We start from the raw sequence: 17,208 nt of genomic DNA, 5'->3' as shown, positions 1-17,208 counted from the left end.
TTAGTACATTTCAATAGCAGTTCTCACTTAACTTACATTATTTCTGGATTTTTTGGAGTGTGAAAACATCCAGAAACAGAGATTTTACTACACTAGACGGACTTGATGCCATTGTTTATGATGGGACTCTCTCATGGAGTTGCATTGAGCTCTCACACATCATTCTCATGTAGGACTGCAGACTGAAAGCCCTGTGTGGTCACAGTGAAAACAGACTTTCACTGATCCTGACAAAACTATCACTTGTGGGCTTCTGCGATTTGAACTGCAGACACATCTCACTTTATTCAGTTTTCAATTTCCAAGAACTTGAACAGAGCGTTGTATGGAGAAACTGGGTCAAAATGTGTGCAGGCAAGGGAATTTTTAAAAGCGAGAGAGCAAGTGTGTCACATTTACCAAGTCTCTTTCGATAACTCAGTTTCCTCACAGAAAAGACAGAAATACAGATTAAAAAGCTTTATTCAAACTAGCATGATCAGGCAGAACATTTAAGCCAAATAAGCGACATCAAAATTCGACAATTAACTAGACTTGAAAATAAAGCAAGACCATTCTCTCCCATACTTTCTTTGATCCACTAAGTGGGACGGAACTGGATTAGGTTTGATGCGACTCTCGAAGAATACTCTTCAGTACAATCTGACTGGCAAATGAGCAGTGAAATAAAACTGAGCTGTGTATAACAAATGAGAAATAACACAATTTTACTATACCAAGCACAAGCACCTCCTGTGCCATTTGATCACAGTGAAGACAGAAGATATCAAAACAGTCTACTGTATAAAAAACACAAAGTATAAAGCGGTTCCATTTACAGTAAATGCATTTACCGGTTTTCAATAGAACATCTGTTTTGAAACCCGAAAGGCTGAGCCCCTATCCAACAACACTTTAGCAATCAAGGTATTTTATCACTGGGGTACTGTAACTAGGGCTGGGCAATAAATATAACATATTATATCCGGATAGAAGTAAATTCATGTCTGGTAAATCCTGATATAGTTAATTACGATTGTGTATATCATGATATATGTCATTTTAGATCTGATATATCGTTTCATACCTCATATGTCCTGATATAGGTAATTTTATACTTGTATATCATGATGTCATTTCACATCTCGTACATCGCGATATATAGTTAATTTCATACTTATATATCATGATATGTCATTTAATATCTTGTGTTTTGCGACATAGATAATAACATTTTTCAATAGCAATGTTTATCCTGATACAGCGTGTTTTCTGTTAATTCAATAAAGAAAAAATAGTTTTTAAGAAATATCCACGTGGTAAAGGTTTTAATACTCCTGTGTGGATTACGCACTTTAAAAACATGAAAAGTAGTGAGCATTTCAAAAAATGTAATTAAGAACCTTAGTGCAAAATTTAAAAAACAAAACAGCATTCATTGAATATTATTTTCTGAATATTTCACTTTCAATTTTCGTTGAAATTTGAAATAAAATGTACTTGTTTTTGACAATCAGGACAACACAATTGCGTATTGAGACATGATTTCCTCACAATCTGATTCCATTGAAAGATAATAAATGATCATATTGAATCAACCCAGCCCTGACAGTAAATTGTAATATTGTATGACATGCCTGTTTTTCATTCATCAACAGTCACGTATATCTTTTACAAAGCAGAAGGCACGCAAGGAGCTCATCGCATGTGCAATTCATTAATTCTTTAAACACTGTTGGAATCAGACATTGATTGCACACATAACGTGTACCCCACAGCAAGAGATCCCTCATTACGTGACGACGTGTTTAGTCTTATGGACGGACCACCAGCTGTGTTTATGTCTGGGAAGCCTGGTGTGCCACTAACACCAGGAAACAGTGGGAGAGGAAAAGAGGGGTTTGATTTCACCGACTCGAGAATATGTAGCTCGATACTTCTAGAAATATTCCTCCTCCGCTGCATTACTGTGTGCGTGCTGCGATCACATTTAGATGCACATTTCAGAGTGCTGTCACTCGCTTAATACTGCACTGTCTATGTGTTCTCGCAGTCATCACTTAGAATACTGCAACTATAACTAACACTATTCTCAGGATCCCATAAGCCCACTTAGATTCTATCATTTAGCACCCTAATAAGATCCTAATGAGCTCCTTGTTTCTGAGGAAGGAAAGTCCTGGGCTTCACAGTAGTGCAACAGCGCTACCTCTGAGGTCAACAAAAGTACTCTAGTTCTTAATTGTAACTTATGTACACTATCAAAACAACATCATATGCACTAAACTACAAAGAAGCAACACAAAATGCCCTGTAATAAGCTCACAAAAGCAGCATTAAAAGTTAATACATAAAATACCTATAAAAACATGAATATTCATAAAACAATACCTTGCCTTATATTCCTTTGCACCATGGCAAAGATTAATACATTTAAATATGTTTGACTCTTTTCAATAACTAAGAGTATTTATCATTACAAAATATTTTACTGTCAAATTTCCACTGCTTTGTAAAGTTTTTTTATTTTTTTTAATGGATTCATTTGTGTGCAATGAATGATGCAGTAAATACTGCCAGCTTAATCAATGGTAATTAAATTGGGACAATACTAGCTTACACTTGTGAAAAGCACAGTCTTGATACACTTTTCCCACTTTTGAAAAATATAGTTTATCATGTTTGAATGCTTTTCTGGTCCCGCCCCCATTTTGTGATGTCAAAGGGTCCTTCAACTAAGGAAACTTGATCTTAGGATGCACCTCCCCCATTTACCCTGGCTCTCTCATCCCCAGCAAGAGGAGACAGGATATGCTAGATTCTGAATGTGACAACAGTTCAGTAAATTCAATATTGCAGTATATTTTTCCCCAATAAAGCCAGATAAAAATTGTCATTATACGGGTAAAAATTCTTTCTCATTATAATTTCTATAGAGCTACAATATCTACAATCAAAATAAAAGAGAAACAATGTATCTCCTATGTTTTTTTTGTTTTTTTCTCCATTTTTCAGCTTTCTTTCATTCTTTTTTTGTCATTTTCACACATTCATTACTGTTGAGAATAACAAACATTGTAAAAAAAAATCAGAGCATTGATTATTTTATCGGCAAGTAACCATTTGACAGCCTGCTCAACGGCAAGACTCTTAATACAGTAAAAAGTATTGTTCAAAAAAGATAAACACCAAGTGCAAAGCCTGAATCGGTGACGTAACAAGCTACAGTTCGGTATTTATCATATTTACGGAAGAAACATATTCACCCTGATTAATGTGAGTCTTTGTGAATAGGCGTGTTTTGAACCCTTAGTGAAAAGGAAGTTGAATGACGACGACTTGCGCATATGGTGAGCCACTGATGGTTTCTAGAACTACAGCACACAGCATAAAAACCCTGGAGAAAAGGCAAAGATGTCCACTGAGGAGTTTCAAAGCGTTAAGGAAGGAAAGATTTACTACATGAGGCAACTCTAGAAATGTCCAAATACCCTGCCATCAATGATTTCAATTCTATGTCCAAATATTTTTCTTGTAGAATCATGCAGACCCATGCTTAGAAGAGAAAAGAAGGTAGAAAGCTGAGGTGGTTCGTGGTCGATGTTTGTACGGTGGGATCGGAGGAGCTTGAGAGAAATGGGAGCCGAGGGACAGAGAGGGAGGACAGTCGTCTTTGTGAGTCACAGGGAAGAATTTCAGCCAGAGACTCCCATGAAGAGATGATTATATCATGGCAGTTCTCTTCTGGGTTGCTGGTTAAAAACAGAAAATAGAATTAGGAAACATAGAAAGTCAACCTCCATATTCACTTGCAGAAAGTCCTCACTCATGCAACAATGGATTGTGACTGGTTACTGCCACCATCAGGGATATTTCAATTCAGGGATTAATCTATAACTTTTTTCTATATCGTTTTTCAAATTGTTTTTTGAGGAATTTCACCAAATCATCCATAGTAGTCTACCTAACTTACACGGCCGAAATGAAATATGAAAAAGCCAAATAGGGAAGCAAAGGGTGTAATTAAAGCATGCAAAAGCAGGCATCACAATGTGCTATATTTGGTATTTGGTGGGCTGTTTTTACAACTATAGAAGGGAATAAAATAGCATCTGCGCCATAATATTATCATTGGACAGATGTGCAAAGAGATTGTTGGTTGAGTCTCTGCTCTCAGGTATGTTACATGCTGAGAAAAACTATTTGGGACAAACCATTCCCTGATATCATTTTTTTCTATCTGTGTCATCAATTTGCCTTGAATCTCGGCCAAGCTAGCCAGATGTGCACAATAGAGGTCTGACCAGCAGCCAATTTCTTCCTAATCTCTGCTCTCAGTGAGCTGAAAGGGTTTTGCACTTGAGAAACTGGCCAATTGAAATTGCTCACAATAGCATCACACCGGAGCAAAATGTTGTAATTGTGAAAGACACAGACTAACCGGACTAATGGAAATATTAGTTTTTGTTGTATTTAATCAGGAAGATATGTTGACTAAAGGATTACACCATATTGGGGGCAGTGTTTTAAGCCAGACCAAGATTGTATACCAAATAGAAAAAGAATGTCTGCACAATTATAGTGGCTCTACAGAATGTAGTTAGCAACCAGCATACCTCCAGTTGTAGAATGGACTTCCTTTCATTTTGAGTACTTAAGAACAGAAGAAAGAGACAAGTTCAGTGCTACGTGTTACACTCAGATCACATCATTCACAAATCTCACCCTCCACATGCACCTGTACATTCATGCATATTCATGTGGTTTAATCTTTCAGCAGATCACTTGTTTCGGGTTCAGTCGGCGGGTCCATCTGTGTAAAAGCAAACAACATCTGGATGCGTTTGAGCGCTTCCACATTGATAACAGTCTGCTGTGAGCAGCAGTCTCTACAGACCCCCCGCATAATGCGTCTCATTACAGCGATATCTCTTGTCCTTGAAGAGAACCCCTCCATGTCTGGGTTTCTTTGAAGTAACTCCCCCCTATTTCACACCCACCAGTTATGCTCTGATTGTGTGTTATGCATCTGCAGTAAATGACCTACATAAGACATAGAACGGTGGCATATTTTCTGTTTCAGGGGGTTATTTGTTTGGCCTAATTCTGCAATGCAAGTGCAGGTAGTTTGCACAAGAAACTCACTGATGTCAACATGACAGTGCTGTTATTCTTAGTTGTGACTTATTTCACAGATTACAATTGGTAAATTACACGAAGGCTGTACTTAAATTTGATTTTGAAGTTCTGTACTTTACTCGAGTATTTCCGTATTCTACTTTATACTGCTACTCCATTACATCTCAGACTAGTACAGCTACATTTATTTGATAATTATCCCAATCAACAATACAAAATATAATCAACAAATGAATTGGTATATGTTCATATCAATAGGAATCTATTTATCCCGGGGGGGTCAGGCTACCCACTAATGTACAGAATAATATATATAAAATCAGTTCTAATGTTAAAGTCAGGAACACAATAACACATCAGTAAGATTATTATTCTACTAAATAGATACTTTTAATTTCTGTGTACTTTATTTGGATACTTTTGTATATTTACTTGTATAGGTTAATCAAACATTTCAATGCAAGATATACTTGTAATGTATTTCTCTGCCTAGAATAAAACGATCTGAGGACTTTATCCACAACTGTTGATTTCCAATGGGTTTAGCCTAAATACATTTTAAAGTTGGTGTGACACTTCACTGAAGTAGAGCATGGGAAATGTATTCAGTACAAGTTATCCTGCATCCAACACCCAAACATGTAGATAATAATTAGCCGAACGTCCTCTTTTTTGCAGAAAATATTGCCACTGGAATGAGGCTAATATACTGTATTTGACATTATGACTTTCTTAATTCTAATCAATGTGCATTTTGATGTGTTTGCGATGGTGGTAGTTTTTACAACTTTAAATAACAGACTGTATATTATGGGATTTACTCAGATCGCTTCCGATATTTACAAGATTATTTCAACTTTTCAATTTGAACCAAACTATCCAAAATGTTTAGACAGAAAATGATAGATACATAATGTTTTGGTAAAGAATAAGAGGCCAACAAGTTTGGAAACAGCTGGTTTAACAATTAAGTGCACTTTATAAACAAATGTTCAGTTTTTTAGTGAGTGTGCACAGTGTGGTATCTAAAGGTGGAGGAAATGCTCAGAAAGGTACTGAAGTAAAAGCAGTAATACCAAAGAGAAGAAAGACATGCATTCAAACTTCCATTTATGTGAAAGTAGAAACGTATAACCATCAACATGTACTTACAGTACAAAGAGTAAAAGTACTCATTCTGCACAACTTTTGTACCTGCAGAAACTATCAACAGTACTACCAACTTACATCCACAGTCAATTCTATGACATATTTTGGCCTTCCAGGGGAAAAAAGCATCACATGTAAGATTCCCCTGAACACACACATGAGTTGACTTTCTAAACCTTGTAACTCACTGTGTTGTCTGTAAGCACCCAAAAATAATTCATAACATACATACCTCCAGTGTCGATGCTCTGGAGTCTGTGGTCTCACTTGGCCCTATGCTCCTGGGTATGCTGGACACAAAATACCCAGCTCCTTTGGGAATTATCGGCTGTCTCACGACCACCTTCCCTTTTCTGGTCTCTGCGAGGAACAAACTGTACCAGTAGGCATCGCTGGAGATCAGGGTGGAATCTGCGATGGTGGAGCTTCTCTGGCTGATCATGCTGTTCCTGCTGATCACACTGTTCCTGTTGGGTGGGGGCATCTGGAATGCCTTTGGCTTAGGCTTCTGACACTTCAGCACAATAATAACCAAGATGGTTATCAGCAGCAGAAACGACACAGCCCCTAACCCGATTACTAAGTACAGGTTTAGGTCTGTGAAGACATCATATTCTAGTGGCAACTCTGTGGTCTCTGAAAAGGACATGGCGTTTTCCACCGTTGATACCTTGATGGTCACGGTGGCGGAGAGAGAAGGGTCGCCGTTGTCTTTGGCGACAATTACCAGCCGCTGTTGCCTTGGGTCTCTGTAACTGAACATTCTCGTCGTCCGGATTTCCCCGTTGTACTGATCCAGGCTGAAGAGGGTCGAGTCGCTGATCTGCAGGAGCTGATATGTGACCCTAGCGTTCTGCTCAGAATCGGCATCAATGGCGATCACTTTGGTGATCAGGTGCCCCTTATCGGTGGACCTCGGTATCACCTCCTCTACGAGAGTGCCCTTCTCCCGCCAAGGCGCCACTATGAGAGGCTTGTTGTCATTTTGGTCCAGAATGATGATGTGAACTGTCACATTGCTGCTCAGCGGTGGAACACCAGAGTCCCTAGCCTCTATGTGGAAAAGGAATTCCCTCTCTCGCTCATAGTCGAAGGTCTTCAGGGCATAAAGATCTCCGTTCTCTGGGTTGATGGAGAACAGCATTGACATAGACGTGTTAACAATCTCTTTCTCCATTATAAAATAAACCAAGTACTGGTTTTCATTGAGATCTGGGTCAAACGCACTCAGAGATGTCAATAAGGCCCCTGGTTGGTTATTCTCCATTACATGGATTGTGTAAAAGGACTTGGGAAACGTGGGTGCATTGTCATTGACATCATGAATTTCTAACGTGATGGTTTCGTTTTCAGCTAGGGGCGGTGAGCCTTTGTCCGTCACCCTCAGTGTGATGTCATATTTGCTAACTTTTTCTCTGTCAAGTGGCTTTGAAACAAGCAGCTCAAAGTAACCCTCTGCGGATTTGTTCAGTAGGAATGGTAAGGATTCTTGCTGATTCAAAGTAAGCTCAACTTGACCGTTGTCCCCAGAGTCGCCATCGCTGACACTGACCACCGCAATCAGCGTCCCCACAGACACATCCTCAGTCAGGGCAATTTTCACAGACTTGATGGTCACCTCAGGGTAGTTATCGTTCAAATCTGTGACAAACACAGTGACTTTACAGTGCCCGGACTTTGGGTTTGCCCCTCCATCCTGGGCCTGTATGTGCATCTCAAAACTCTGACTCTCCTCATAGTCAATCACCCCTTTCACCTTGATCTCGCCAGAGTTTGAATCAAGTGAGAAGAGCTCTTGAGTCTTCTCGGAGGTGTACAGTGTATATGAGTATGTCAACTGAGCGTTTGTGCCTTCATCCAAGTCTGTTGCATTTAAGGTCAGGACCAGTGTTCCTGCAGCCGAGTTCTCTGACACATTCACTGCAAATAACGGCTGACTAAAGAGGGGGGCGTTGTCATTGATATCAAGCACGTTAATAACGATGCTGGCTGTGCCGGAGCGGGGAGGCACCCCTCCATCTACAGCGGTTAAAATCAAATTATGAACCGCTTGCTCCTCCCGATCTAAATCACCGTTCAGCACTAAATCGACATATTTGGAGCCATCGCTGCCCGTTTGTATGTCGATGATGAAGTACTTGCTTTCGCTGAGATAGTACGTTTTGATAGAGTTCGCCCCCACGTCCGCATCCACGGCGTTTGTCAATGAAAATCTCTCACCGGGAGGGGTTGCCTCTGATATGTCCAAATGCATTGTCTTCCTGCGGAACACAGGCGCGTTGTCGTTGATGTCCATGATTTCTAACTCAATGTTAAAAATACGAATTGGGTTTTCAAGTATGACATCCATTTTCAGAAAGCACGAGGTTGTTTTAGTCATGCATATACTCTCCCGATCTATCTTCTCGCGGATTAGCAGCTCCCCTGTTTCTTTGTTGATGTTAAGGTAATTTTTGCTGTGAATGACATCGAGTTTTGCGCTGCGCTGCACCAAACTGCGAACATCCAGACCCAAATCTGTGGCCAGGTTGGCAACAAAGGAGCCCTCTTCCATCTCCTCCGGAATAGAGTACCGAGTGATGGAAAGCGCACAGCCCCATAGTGCAATGAATGTGAAAGCAGTCTCGATAAAACGTGTCCGTGAAGGTGCAATGACACGCGCCATCATTGTGTGTAATTTGTCAAATCTAGAAATAAAAATATATCCGTTCTTACGATCAGGCTGTCTTGTTGCAGGGGAGAGCCGGTGTCATTCTTGCCTCCAGTTGTAGCTGCAGCAGGCCATGCACGGTACAGTAGGGCTGGAGGAGCTGGGCACTCACAGCGCTGCTCTGCAGGGGCGGAGGCAGCGTGTGTGTAGGCTGCTGGGGGGGCCTCACTGAGATTAAGGGGGAGACATACAAAAGGTATAACAGGCTTCTTAAATGATCAAATCAAGCTTTATCAAATCAAATCAAATCAAATCAAGCTGTATATATATAGCACCTTTCATACATAGTGGTAACACAAGGAACAATTTAGTTAAAAGTAACATTAAAAAGATGGGTATTGAGTTTGCTCTCAAAAATATGAACCCTCTCTGCTGCATTAAGATAAGATCAGATAAGATATTCTTTATTGATCCCAAATTGGGAAATATTTGTGTTGCACATACTAGTTAGAAATGAAGAGAGTAGAAAATAAACCATTGTAGAATAAAAACATCTCAAAATAGAAAATAAATAACACAATTCCAAGTAGGATATTGATTTACATTCAGTGTGCAAAAATGGCATATTTAATTCAATATACATGTAAAATGTGCAGTGTGAAGTTATAAGTCCACTTAACAAAAAACAAACTATGGAGCTGTGGGTTCTCTGCGAGATAGAGGTGATTTGTTTTACAGTGTTTTTGCAGTAGGCATGTTTTCCTGTACCTGTCCTTGTGACAGCGGAGCTGGAGCAGTCTGTTGGTGAAGTAGGTCCGCTGTCTGTCCAGCTGCTGTGTCCAGTTGGACGCTGTTGACAGAGCCAGCTTTCTAAATCGGTTTATTAAGTCTGATGGGGTCACCGTCTCAATCCTGCACAGCTCTGAATGAACACAAAATCAAAATTAGATTTTTTGAAAGACATTGGTGAAAGAAATTACATATCGTGTTGACTTGCCATAACAATAGTGCATATATTATTTTAAAGTTATTATTTGGAGTCCTTTTTTTGGTATAATTAATGTAAATCATTTTCTGTATCTTAATATATATATATATATATATTTATAGTTGTTTATTTTTGGGTTGTGTACACTATAGTTTAGGGATGTTGTGTTTGCATCCCTTAAGCTATGTCTTGCAGGCCTCTCTTAACAATAATAATCAAGAAGGTTTAAAAAAAGAAAAGAAAAAGAAGTGCAGTCAATAATGAGTAATTGTAATAAATGTTTTCACTTTAAGGCTTTTTGTTATATGCATACCTACAATGTAGTTAAGGCAATGGACATCTTAAGTCCCAGGCTGTTCCAACAATGCAACTTAAATACATAAGAAATAACACAATAAAACAAAGATAATAAACTATGGCAAGAAGAAACAGTTGAAATAAAATAGAGCAAGAGAAAGTAATGTAGGAGAAGTTAGCTATATAGGCTACACGTAAAATAGAACAAAAACTAAACATATAATAATATAGTAAAATTGAATGTCACTTTTCTTATTGACATACAGTAAAGCCTAGCAATAGGCATTCTGACCATTTAGCAGTGCTGTATCCCATGCAACTTATACCCACTGCTATTATTATTGTGTGCCTGCATGGAATGTATACTGACATGATGGCACTAAAATGAGGATGGTCCTTAACATCCCTTTCCTCTAGCTCCATCTGGTGACAATTTACAGGATCACATGAGGATGTGGACTTCACCAACAATCTCACGTAAAGAGTTAATTTACTGTATCTGTTACTTGAGTGCATTTATTAATATGTATCTAATTTACAGGATTTATTTTGCCCCTGTTCATTGGCTCTATTCCAAAGAGTGTATATATTTTGGGGATTTTATAACCCTGTGATTTTCTCCTGTATTCAAACTTTACATGCTGCTGTGACGAAACATTTCCCAAATTGGGATCAATCAAATCATTATCTTATTCTTATCTTAAATAAAATAAACATGCATTCCAAGGCATTGAATATAGTCAAGTTCATTTAATTCACAGATAACGGAGACATCTCTCTTGGCATCACTGCATGAATCTAAAATTCATGGAAAATGATTACTTACATAAAGAGAACTGTTTGTTGAATAAAACGTTTATTTTAAATTCATCTAATGCTTATTTCTGAAGAATTAAGGAGAAATCTACAAAAGGAAATACACAAAGTTTAATAAAATAAAAACATAAATCTGTATTTTTCTGAGGTTTTCTTTTCACTAGTTTGGAAAAGCTATGCTATGGAAGAAAAATAAATTAACCCAGTGCATAAAAAATAATGTTCTTGCCTGAAGTGCCTTTAATACTCAAAATCCTCTTAATCAATTTAAGTTGGCACTGCACCTTTAAAGGAAATGTCAAGGTTTAAGGTTCTCCTTATTGAAGTATGACCACAGACTGTATATATAAAGAGGATCAGCAGTGGCTCAGTAAGTAGGGGCTTGGACTGGGAATCTGGGTCGCCGGTTCAAGTCCCCGAACAGACTTGAAAAAATATGGAAAGTGGACTGCTACTTGGAGAGGTCCCAGTTCACCTCCTATGCCCTGCTGTGGTGCCCTTAAGCAAGGCACCGGACACCTCAACCCCCCCTCCCCATTGCTCCCCGGGCGCTGCACAATAGCTGCCCACTGCTCCTAGTGCTAGGATGGGTTAAATGCAGAGGACCAATTTCACTGTGTGTGCTCTGCTGTGTGCATGTATATGTGACTAATAAAGAGGGTTTCGGGTTTCATCACCCATGCTAAATCATATATTCATATCTACTGCTAAAATGTTGTTGTATTGATTAAAGTGAGAATACCAAATTCATGCGAAAAAGGATTAGACATTAGATTTGAAAAAAAAAAAAGAAAACATGGTAAGACCCCTAGAGCATCCCAATGCTAACATTTAGTGATAAAGTTTTCTTAATGAGCAAAGTGCCTTTTTAAGCATTGCTGATATAACCACGACCACATTTACATTTTTGGGATACAATTATCCACAATTTAGTCCTTTTACTTAGCGTTTGTTTTGTGCAGATCCTGTTTGAAATAGGGATTGTGCTCTGGGATTGTGTGAACGCCGCTTGTGGCTTCCCGTATGTTTATGTTAATGTGTATTGCTTTGTTGTACTCTGCTTCTTTTGATTTATTTGTAGGCCGATCATCACGCATTATTGTCTGTTAATGTCAATGTCATATAATGCTTTTTTTGTCCATTCACAGTCATATATTTCCAGGGGCCATTCTCGCCCAGTTGCTAATTAAAGCAGGAATATAATGGTGACCGCCCTGCTAGGGGTTACGTACTGTTTATACAAGCAATGCCTCCTGCCAACAATCTAATGGTGTGTAGAGCAGGGCAGAGAGGAGGATAACTTAGAGCTCCTGGCAAACATGAGGCATGAAAGTAGTATTTTGATTTGGTCTTGAATTTACTGTGCATGCCATAAATGTATGTAGGAGTTTCTGCATGTTAAATGATATACAAGCCATATTCTGATCCTTTCCTGCAAATATATTCAAAGTTATCAATCAATAGGCAATAATAGAGACACTATTTAAGACCAAAATGGCAATGACGTTCTTTTGACTATAAAAAGGTATCTGTGAGGTAAAGGCCCCCTCTAGTGGATAAAAAGGGAACTACTCTAATCTGCCAGAGTTTTGGAAGCTTTGGGTTGTTGGGAGATATAATAACACAGATTGGGCTTTGAAAAGATTTTACATGCCCAAAAAAACTAGACATATGCTTTGTTTCTGCTTATTTCACATGGGACATATATTATGCCTGTTAAGCCTGGCTGTTTGAGTGATACAGTCAAAGATAAATCTTGGCTTGGGTGTCTGTAATTATTGGCAGGATATATTCGTGGGCCTATCTGGATTTGAGTTTTAATTTCCTAGTCGCCTGTAAATGACGGAGATGAATATTCATTTTTTTATTTCAAAGGTTTTATCCTTTTGAAGTCTTATCTCCATTGTGAAATTAAAGCTCAAACACTTTATTTCCTGCATTCGGGTGATTTCCTTATTCATAGTGGAAAAGACTTAGTTTATGTAAAGAGAAACTGAATTCATGGAGCAGTGGACAATAACAATTACATAATGGAATGTAATGCATTCTGTATTGATTTCAAATATGTATTCTTCTGTAAATCTACTTTTCTAGATTAATGTAAGTTGAGTCAGCAAATATGGAGGTATAATTTATTTTTCCCGCAGATTTTGTGTCTTTGGAAGGTTACACTTTGAAATGGGCATGTAGCACTGATTCACGTTCGTGACAAATGTATTCCTTTCTTAATAATGCAATTGGAATTTAATAAACCATTTTAAACATATTTAACTCAAGATTGTCAAACATTTCTGCCCATACAAAACATATACAAATACCTGTGTTCTCTGAGAAGTCCTGAATAAAATCACTATATAAACTATTTTTAATTCCATGAATAGTCGTAAAATAATGAGATTGAAGCAACAATGAAGATATAATAAAACCATTAATTAAACCTTATAGCAATTGCAGATGTGTGGTATCCTGAAGCATAGCAAAAAAGAAAGATTTATAATAATACAATGTAGTTGATGTAAATATTATATATATATTGTGATGGGATGTATTTTCCCTCTTTTATTTTACGTATTTTATTGAATAATAACTGTTGTGGTTGCGGCCTTGTTAAAAGAGTCCAAAATAAATCTGGAACCGGCCCTTTGCAATTAGCTTTCTAAAGCAGTTCTGCTAAGGCAGTGAGGCCCTTGCCCGAGATTAACCCACAGGTCTGCATTAGCTCAGTGAGAGTCCATGGATGTTTAGGTATTATCTCCAGAGTAGTAGTTGAAACCCCAGGTTTTATCGACCAAAATGTCAAGAGAAAAGGTTAAATGACACAACGTTCAAAAGCTGCTCTTAGTTCTTCCAATCCTCCGGACTAAGCCCGATGTCATGCCTTCACTTTCTAGGTTTAGTGGGACTGGCTGAGATCACCACACCTGACTGCATCTCAGCAGAACAACTTTGAAATAGTTATTTTTTTTCAATTTTGCAGTGGGTTTACAGTTTGTTTTACAAAAAAATATGACTCCATGGTTCACACCTGTCCTCTCTGGTGAAAATGCTTATGACAGCACATAAGGACAAAACAGCTCAATTATTATAGTTTTTTACAATTGCTTAAACACAATTTTGGAATCCATCCTGGTTTATCAAAATACTTAACACAATTCACACAACCACACACCCAAACTGCAAAATACCTCATACATGCTGCAAAATGAAGCACTGCAACCAAAACTACATATACCATTATGAAAATCAAACTTTTGCACCAAATGGCACACACTTCATTCATATTACCAGATTTTTGTCTCACCAACTACACACTGTTGGGCAAAATGTAAAGCACTAACCTCTTTAGTAAGCTTTTCCATAATACTAAAATAGTTCAAATTGTGGAAAATTCTTCAAATTGTTCACATGCACAGAAATATTTGCAGATACACACACATGCTGCTGTTATTTTTTATTTTTCACCCAAAAAGTCAATGCAAAATATGTACAGCAGATACATTGGAGTGAACAAAAATATGCTAACAAAAAACAGTAAACTGAAAAAGAAAATTACAGAGAAAATGTGCAGAAAAAATATATATGAAAAAAAGAGGCGAGAAAAATACTGTAATTACGCAGCATCCTGCCGCATAGCTGGATCTGGCCACAACGCCTCGTCCACATCACAGGCAATATCTTCCCTTGCCAGACATCGAGGGAAGAAGCGCCATGAGTGGCTTATCCATCCCTGAATCGCACCCACATCAATTTCATCACATGCCTCTTCCATAGCCTGCAAAAGAGGCATGCGCACAAAGGGCTGCCGGTCGTAAACCTTCTACCGCCATGCTGAAAAGGACTCTTCTATGGGGTTCAAAAATGGTGAGTATGGTGGAAGGTATTGCACGACAAATGGTGGGTGGTCAGCAAACCAGGTTTGGACTGGGGCTGCACGATGAAAGCTCATACTATAACATACCTGTTTCTTCGATGCTCTGCATCATTCATACGCTCTGGTGGTATGAGAATATTGTGGAGTCTGTCCAGAAATGTGAGACAATGGGCTGTGTTGTATGGTCCATGGTTGGCATGACGGTGGAGGACACCATGCGTATTGGAGATGGCAGTGCACATTGTGATGTTCCCACCACGTTGGCAAGGAACATCTATAATGGCTCTGTGGCCAATGACGTTTCCTTCCCCTTCTTCTTCTTTGCTAAGTTGAACCCAGCCTCATCTACAAAGATGAACTCATGCGGGATTGCATGAGCATCCATTTCCAGAACTCCCTAGAAACAAAGAACAAAAATCAATCAATATGGTGTTATCCAGTACACTGGGAAACCATGTTGCGTGTATGTTCTTACAGGAATCTGATTTCATTACTTTCCAAAACCAAGTTTACAATGGCAGCTTCCTGTACCCCGGTGAACATTAGGCCCCTTCCTCCACCATGGTTGCGTCTCTCAGTCCTTTAGAAAAACAAAAACATAGGGCAATGCAGCCTGAAGATATTTCCCCCACAGTAGAGTAAATGATACAGGAAACGTGTACAGTAAGTGTATGACATCAGCCATTCATGAAGTAAACAGGTGTCACCCAACTGATACACTATGAAATGGCGTGTACTACAAGTGTGAAAGACATTTTGGTTGCAAACCTGTGCTCCAGTCTAAATGTCCGGATGACAGAGGCGACAGTAAAACGGCTCAAGCTGGGCTGCACTCTCTGTCCAGCCTCTCGCATTGTCAGCCCATGGTTGATGACATGATCAACTAAGGTTGCTCTGATTTAATTTGAAAGTTGTTGTCTTTGGCCATGAACTCCTCTACCAGCTCTACCCCTACCTCTCACTCTTCCTCCTCCTCTCATTCTCACCCTTCTTCTTCCTCTCTCTGCGACGTTTTCCATTGTTGTTGTAAAAAACAGATGCTCACCTGTGGTGCTTTTATAGTGCTTACTTCCTGATTGAAGAGCTAACAATTAAGCATTGAGGTGTTTGGCCAGGTGGCACATATTTTGGCCAATTAGCTCATGAAGTGTTATTTTGAATGGCAGTGTTTTGATATGGCAAACATGTGACTGTATGTCAGATTGTTGTGTCTTATGCAGAGAACCGTGTCCAGTGCATTTAAAAAGTGCCATTTTGAATTGCAAAATGTGTGTAAAGCAGAAAATGTGTTTAGAGTTTTGGAAACTTGAGAAGAGGTTTTGCTGTCTGTGTGTCAGTTTAAATAATTGTGCTATGCATGTCATTTTAGTGTCTTAGCAACTGTAAAAAACTGTAAATACCTTGTTCACAGGTGCCATGCAAGGCTGGTGCAGGTGAAATGAGTGGCAGCCTTGCCAGGACTGACCAGCTTTTATTCTTAAGGCCTCTTTGAAGACAACTAGCTGATCGTGCTCTTGACACATTTCATTTAAAGCTTCTATTGTTTTGTAATTTACACTGAAAAATCCTTAATTCAGCTTTTGAGGCTGTCCTTCATGTTTGTAACTTTTAGGGCTTTGTTTTTTATTTGTTTATTTATTCATGTTGAAATTAATACTAAGCTACTTTAGCAGTTATTTCAGAACCACATGAATGTAATGGTTTAGTGTATTTTTTGGAGAAATAAGGTGGTACAGCACTTTAAAACTTTAGACATGGGATATTGATATTGTCATTTATTTCCAAAAGATAAAGAAATAGGCAAATCTATAACCTGGGAGTTGAAGAAAATCCTCACAGCAAGCTGCCAACTCCAGTGAATGGTATTTTACCTCCTTGGCTTCACCTAACTGGAGCATACTAAGTGCCCAGGTAAGTATAAGGATGGCAAAATCCAAAGCAAAAACCCAAATCTCACAGAATAACAAATATACAATCAACACAAGATCTCTAAGCTACTGCTAACATTTCAATCGTACTATGGCAGCCAACATACTAATGAGCCCCCTACATTTATTTAATATGCTTTTTACTGCAGAATTATCTTACCTTTTTGACTTCATGTTGACAGAGCCCTGACCCTCCCTGCTAAGGACTTAACGAGGCTCACCTGTTGGCACTTTCCTTGATTGAGTAGGGTGATCCACACCAACATCCAGGCAAAGCAAAAGGAATCCTATAATCCTGTAATACAAACTTTACAATCATGTGTAACAGAATCGTTTGATGTATCAAATAAAAAGAAACATTGGATAAATTTAAAAAAGCAGACACAAAAAC

The 17,208-nt window shown here is 38.7% G+C and overlaps 1 protein-coding gene and 1 long non-coding RNA gene across 3 annotated transcripts; both read right to left on the bottom strand.

Annotated features, from left to right (window-relative positions):
• Window positions 1-444: 444 nt before the first annotated feature.
• On the bottom strand, window positions 445-9,053 carry LOC134871722 (protocadherin alpha-C2-like). 2 transcript variants are annotated; one of them, XM_063894559.1, is made up of 3 exons: window positions 6,500-9,053; window positions 4,596-4,632; window positions 445-3,731 (listed from the first exon to the last, which is right to left on the bottom strand). In XM_063894559.1, the coding sequence occupies exons 1-2, from the start codon at window positions 8,933-8,935 to the stop codon at window positions 4,621-4,623; spliced, it is 2,448 nt and encodes an 815-aa protein (XP_063750629.1). In that variant the 5' UTR covers window positions 8,936-9,053; the 3' UTR covers window positions 445-3,731; window positions 4,596-4,620. The 2 variants fall into 2 exon arrangements, with proteins under 2 accessions (XP_063750629.1, XP_063750628.1); XM_063894558.1 differs by lacking the exon at window positions 4,596-4,632.
• A 5,458-nt stretch (window positions 9,054-14,511) lies between these two features.
• Window positions 14,512-17,081, bottom strand: LOC134872747 (uncharacterized). The gene is made up of 3 exons (XR_010166853.1): window positions 16,978-17,081; window positions 15,365-15,469; window positions 14,512-15,286 (listed from the first exon to the last, which is right to left on the bottom strand). It is a non-coding gene; the product is annotated as an uncharacterized LOC134872747 (long non-coding RNA).
• Between the last annotated feature and the right edge of the window lie 127 nt (window positions 17,082-17,208).

Source organism: Eleginops maclovinus, chromosome 11, assembly GCF_036324505.1.
Source record: "Eleginops maclovinus isolate JMC-PN-2008 ecotype Puerto Natales chromosome 11, JC_Emac_rtc_rv5, whole genome shotgun sequence".
NCBI lineage: Eukaryota > Metazoa > Chordata > Actinopteri > Perciformes > Eleginopidae > Eleginops > Eleginops maclovinus.
The sequence above is the reverse complement of the archived record's forward strand: the minus strand, read 5'-3'. Positions and strand labels throughout refer to the sequence as shown.

What these genes read in the sequence shown, in the direction of transcription:
- LOC134871722 (XM_063894558.1), bottom strand. Translation starts at nt 8,935, where the DNA reads ATGATGGCGCGTGTCATTGCACCTTCACGGACACGTTTTATCGAGACT. An exon ending in CCAGAGCATCGACACTGGAG is followed by an intron (nt 3,732 to 6,499) that starts GTATGTATGTTA and finishes GTTTTTAACCAG; the next exon opens with CAACCCAGAAGAGAACTGCC.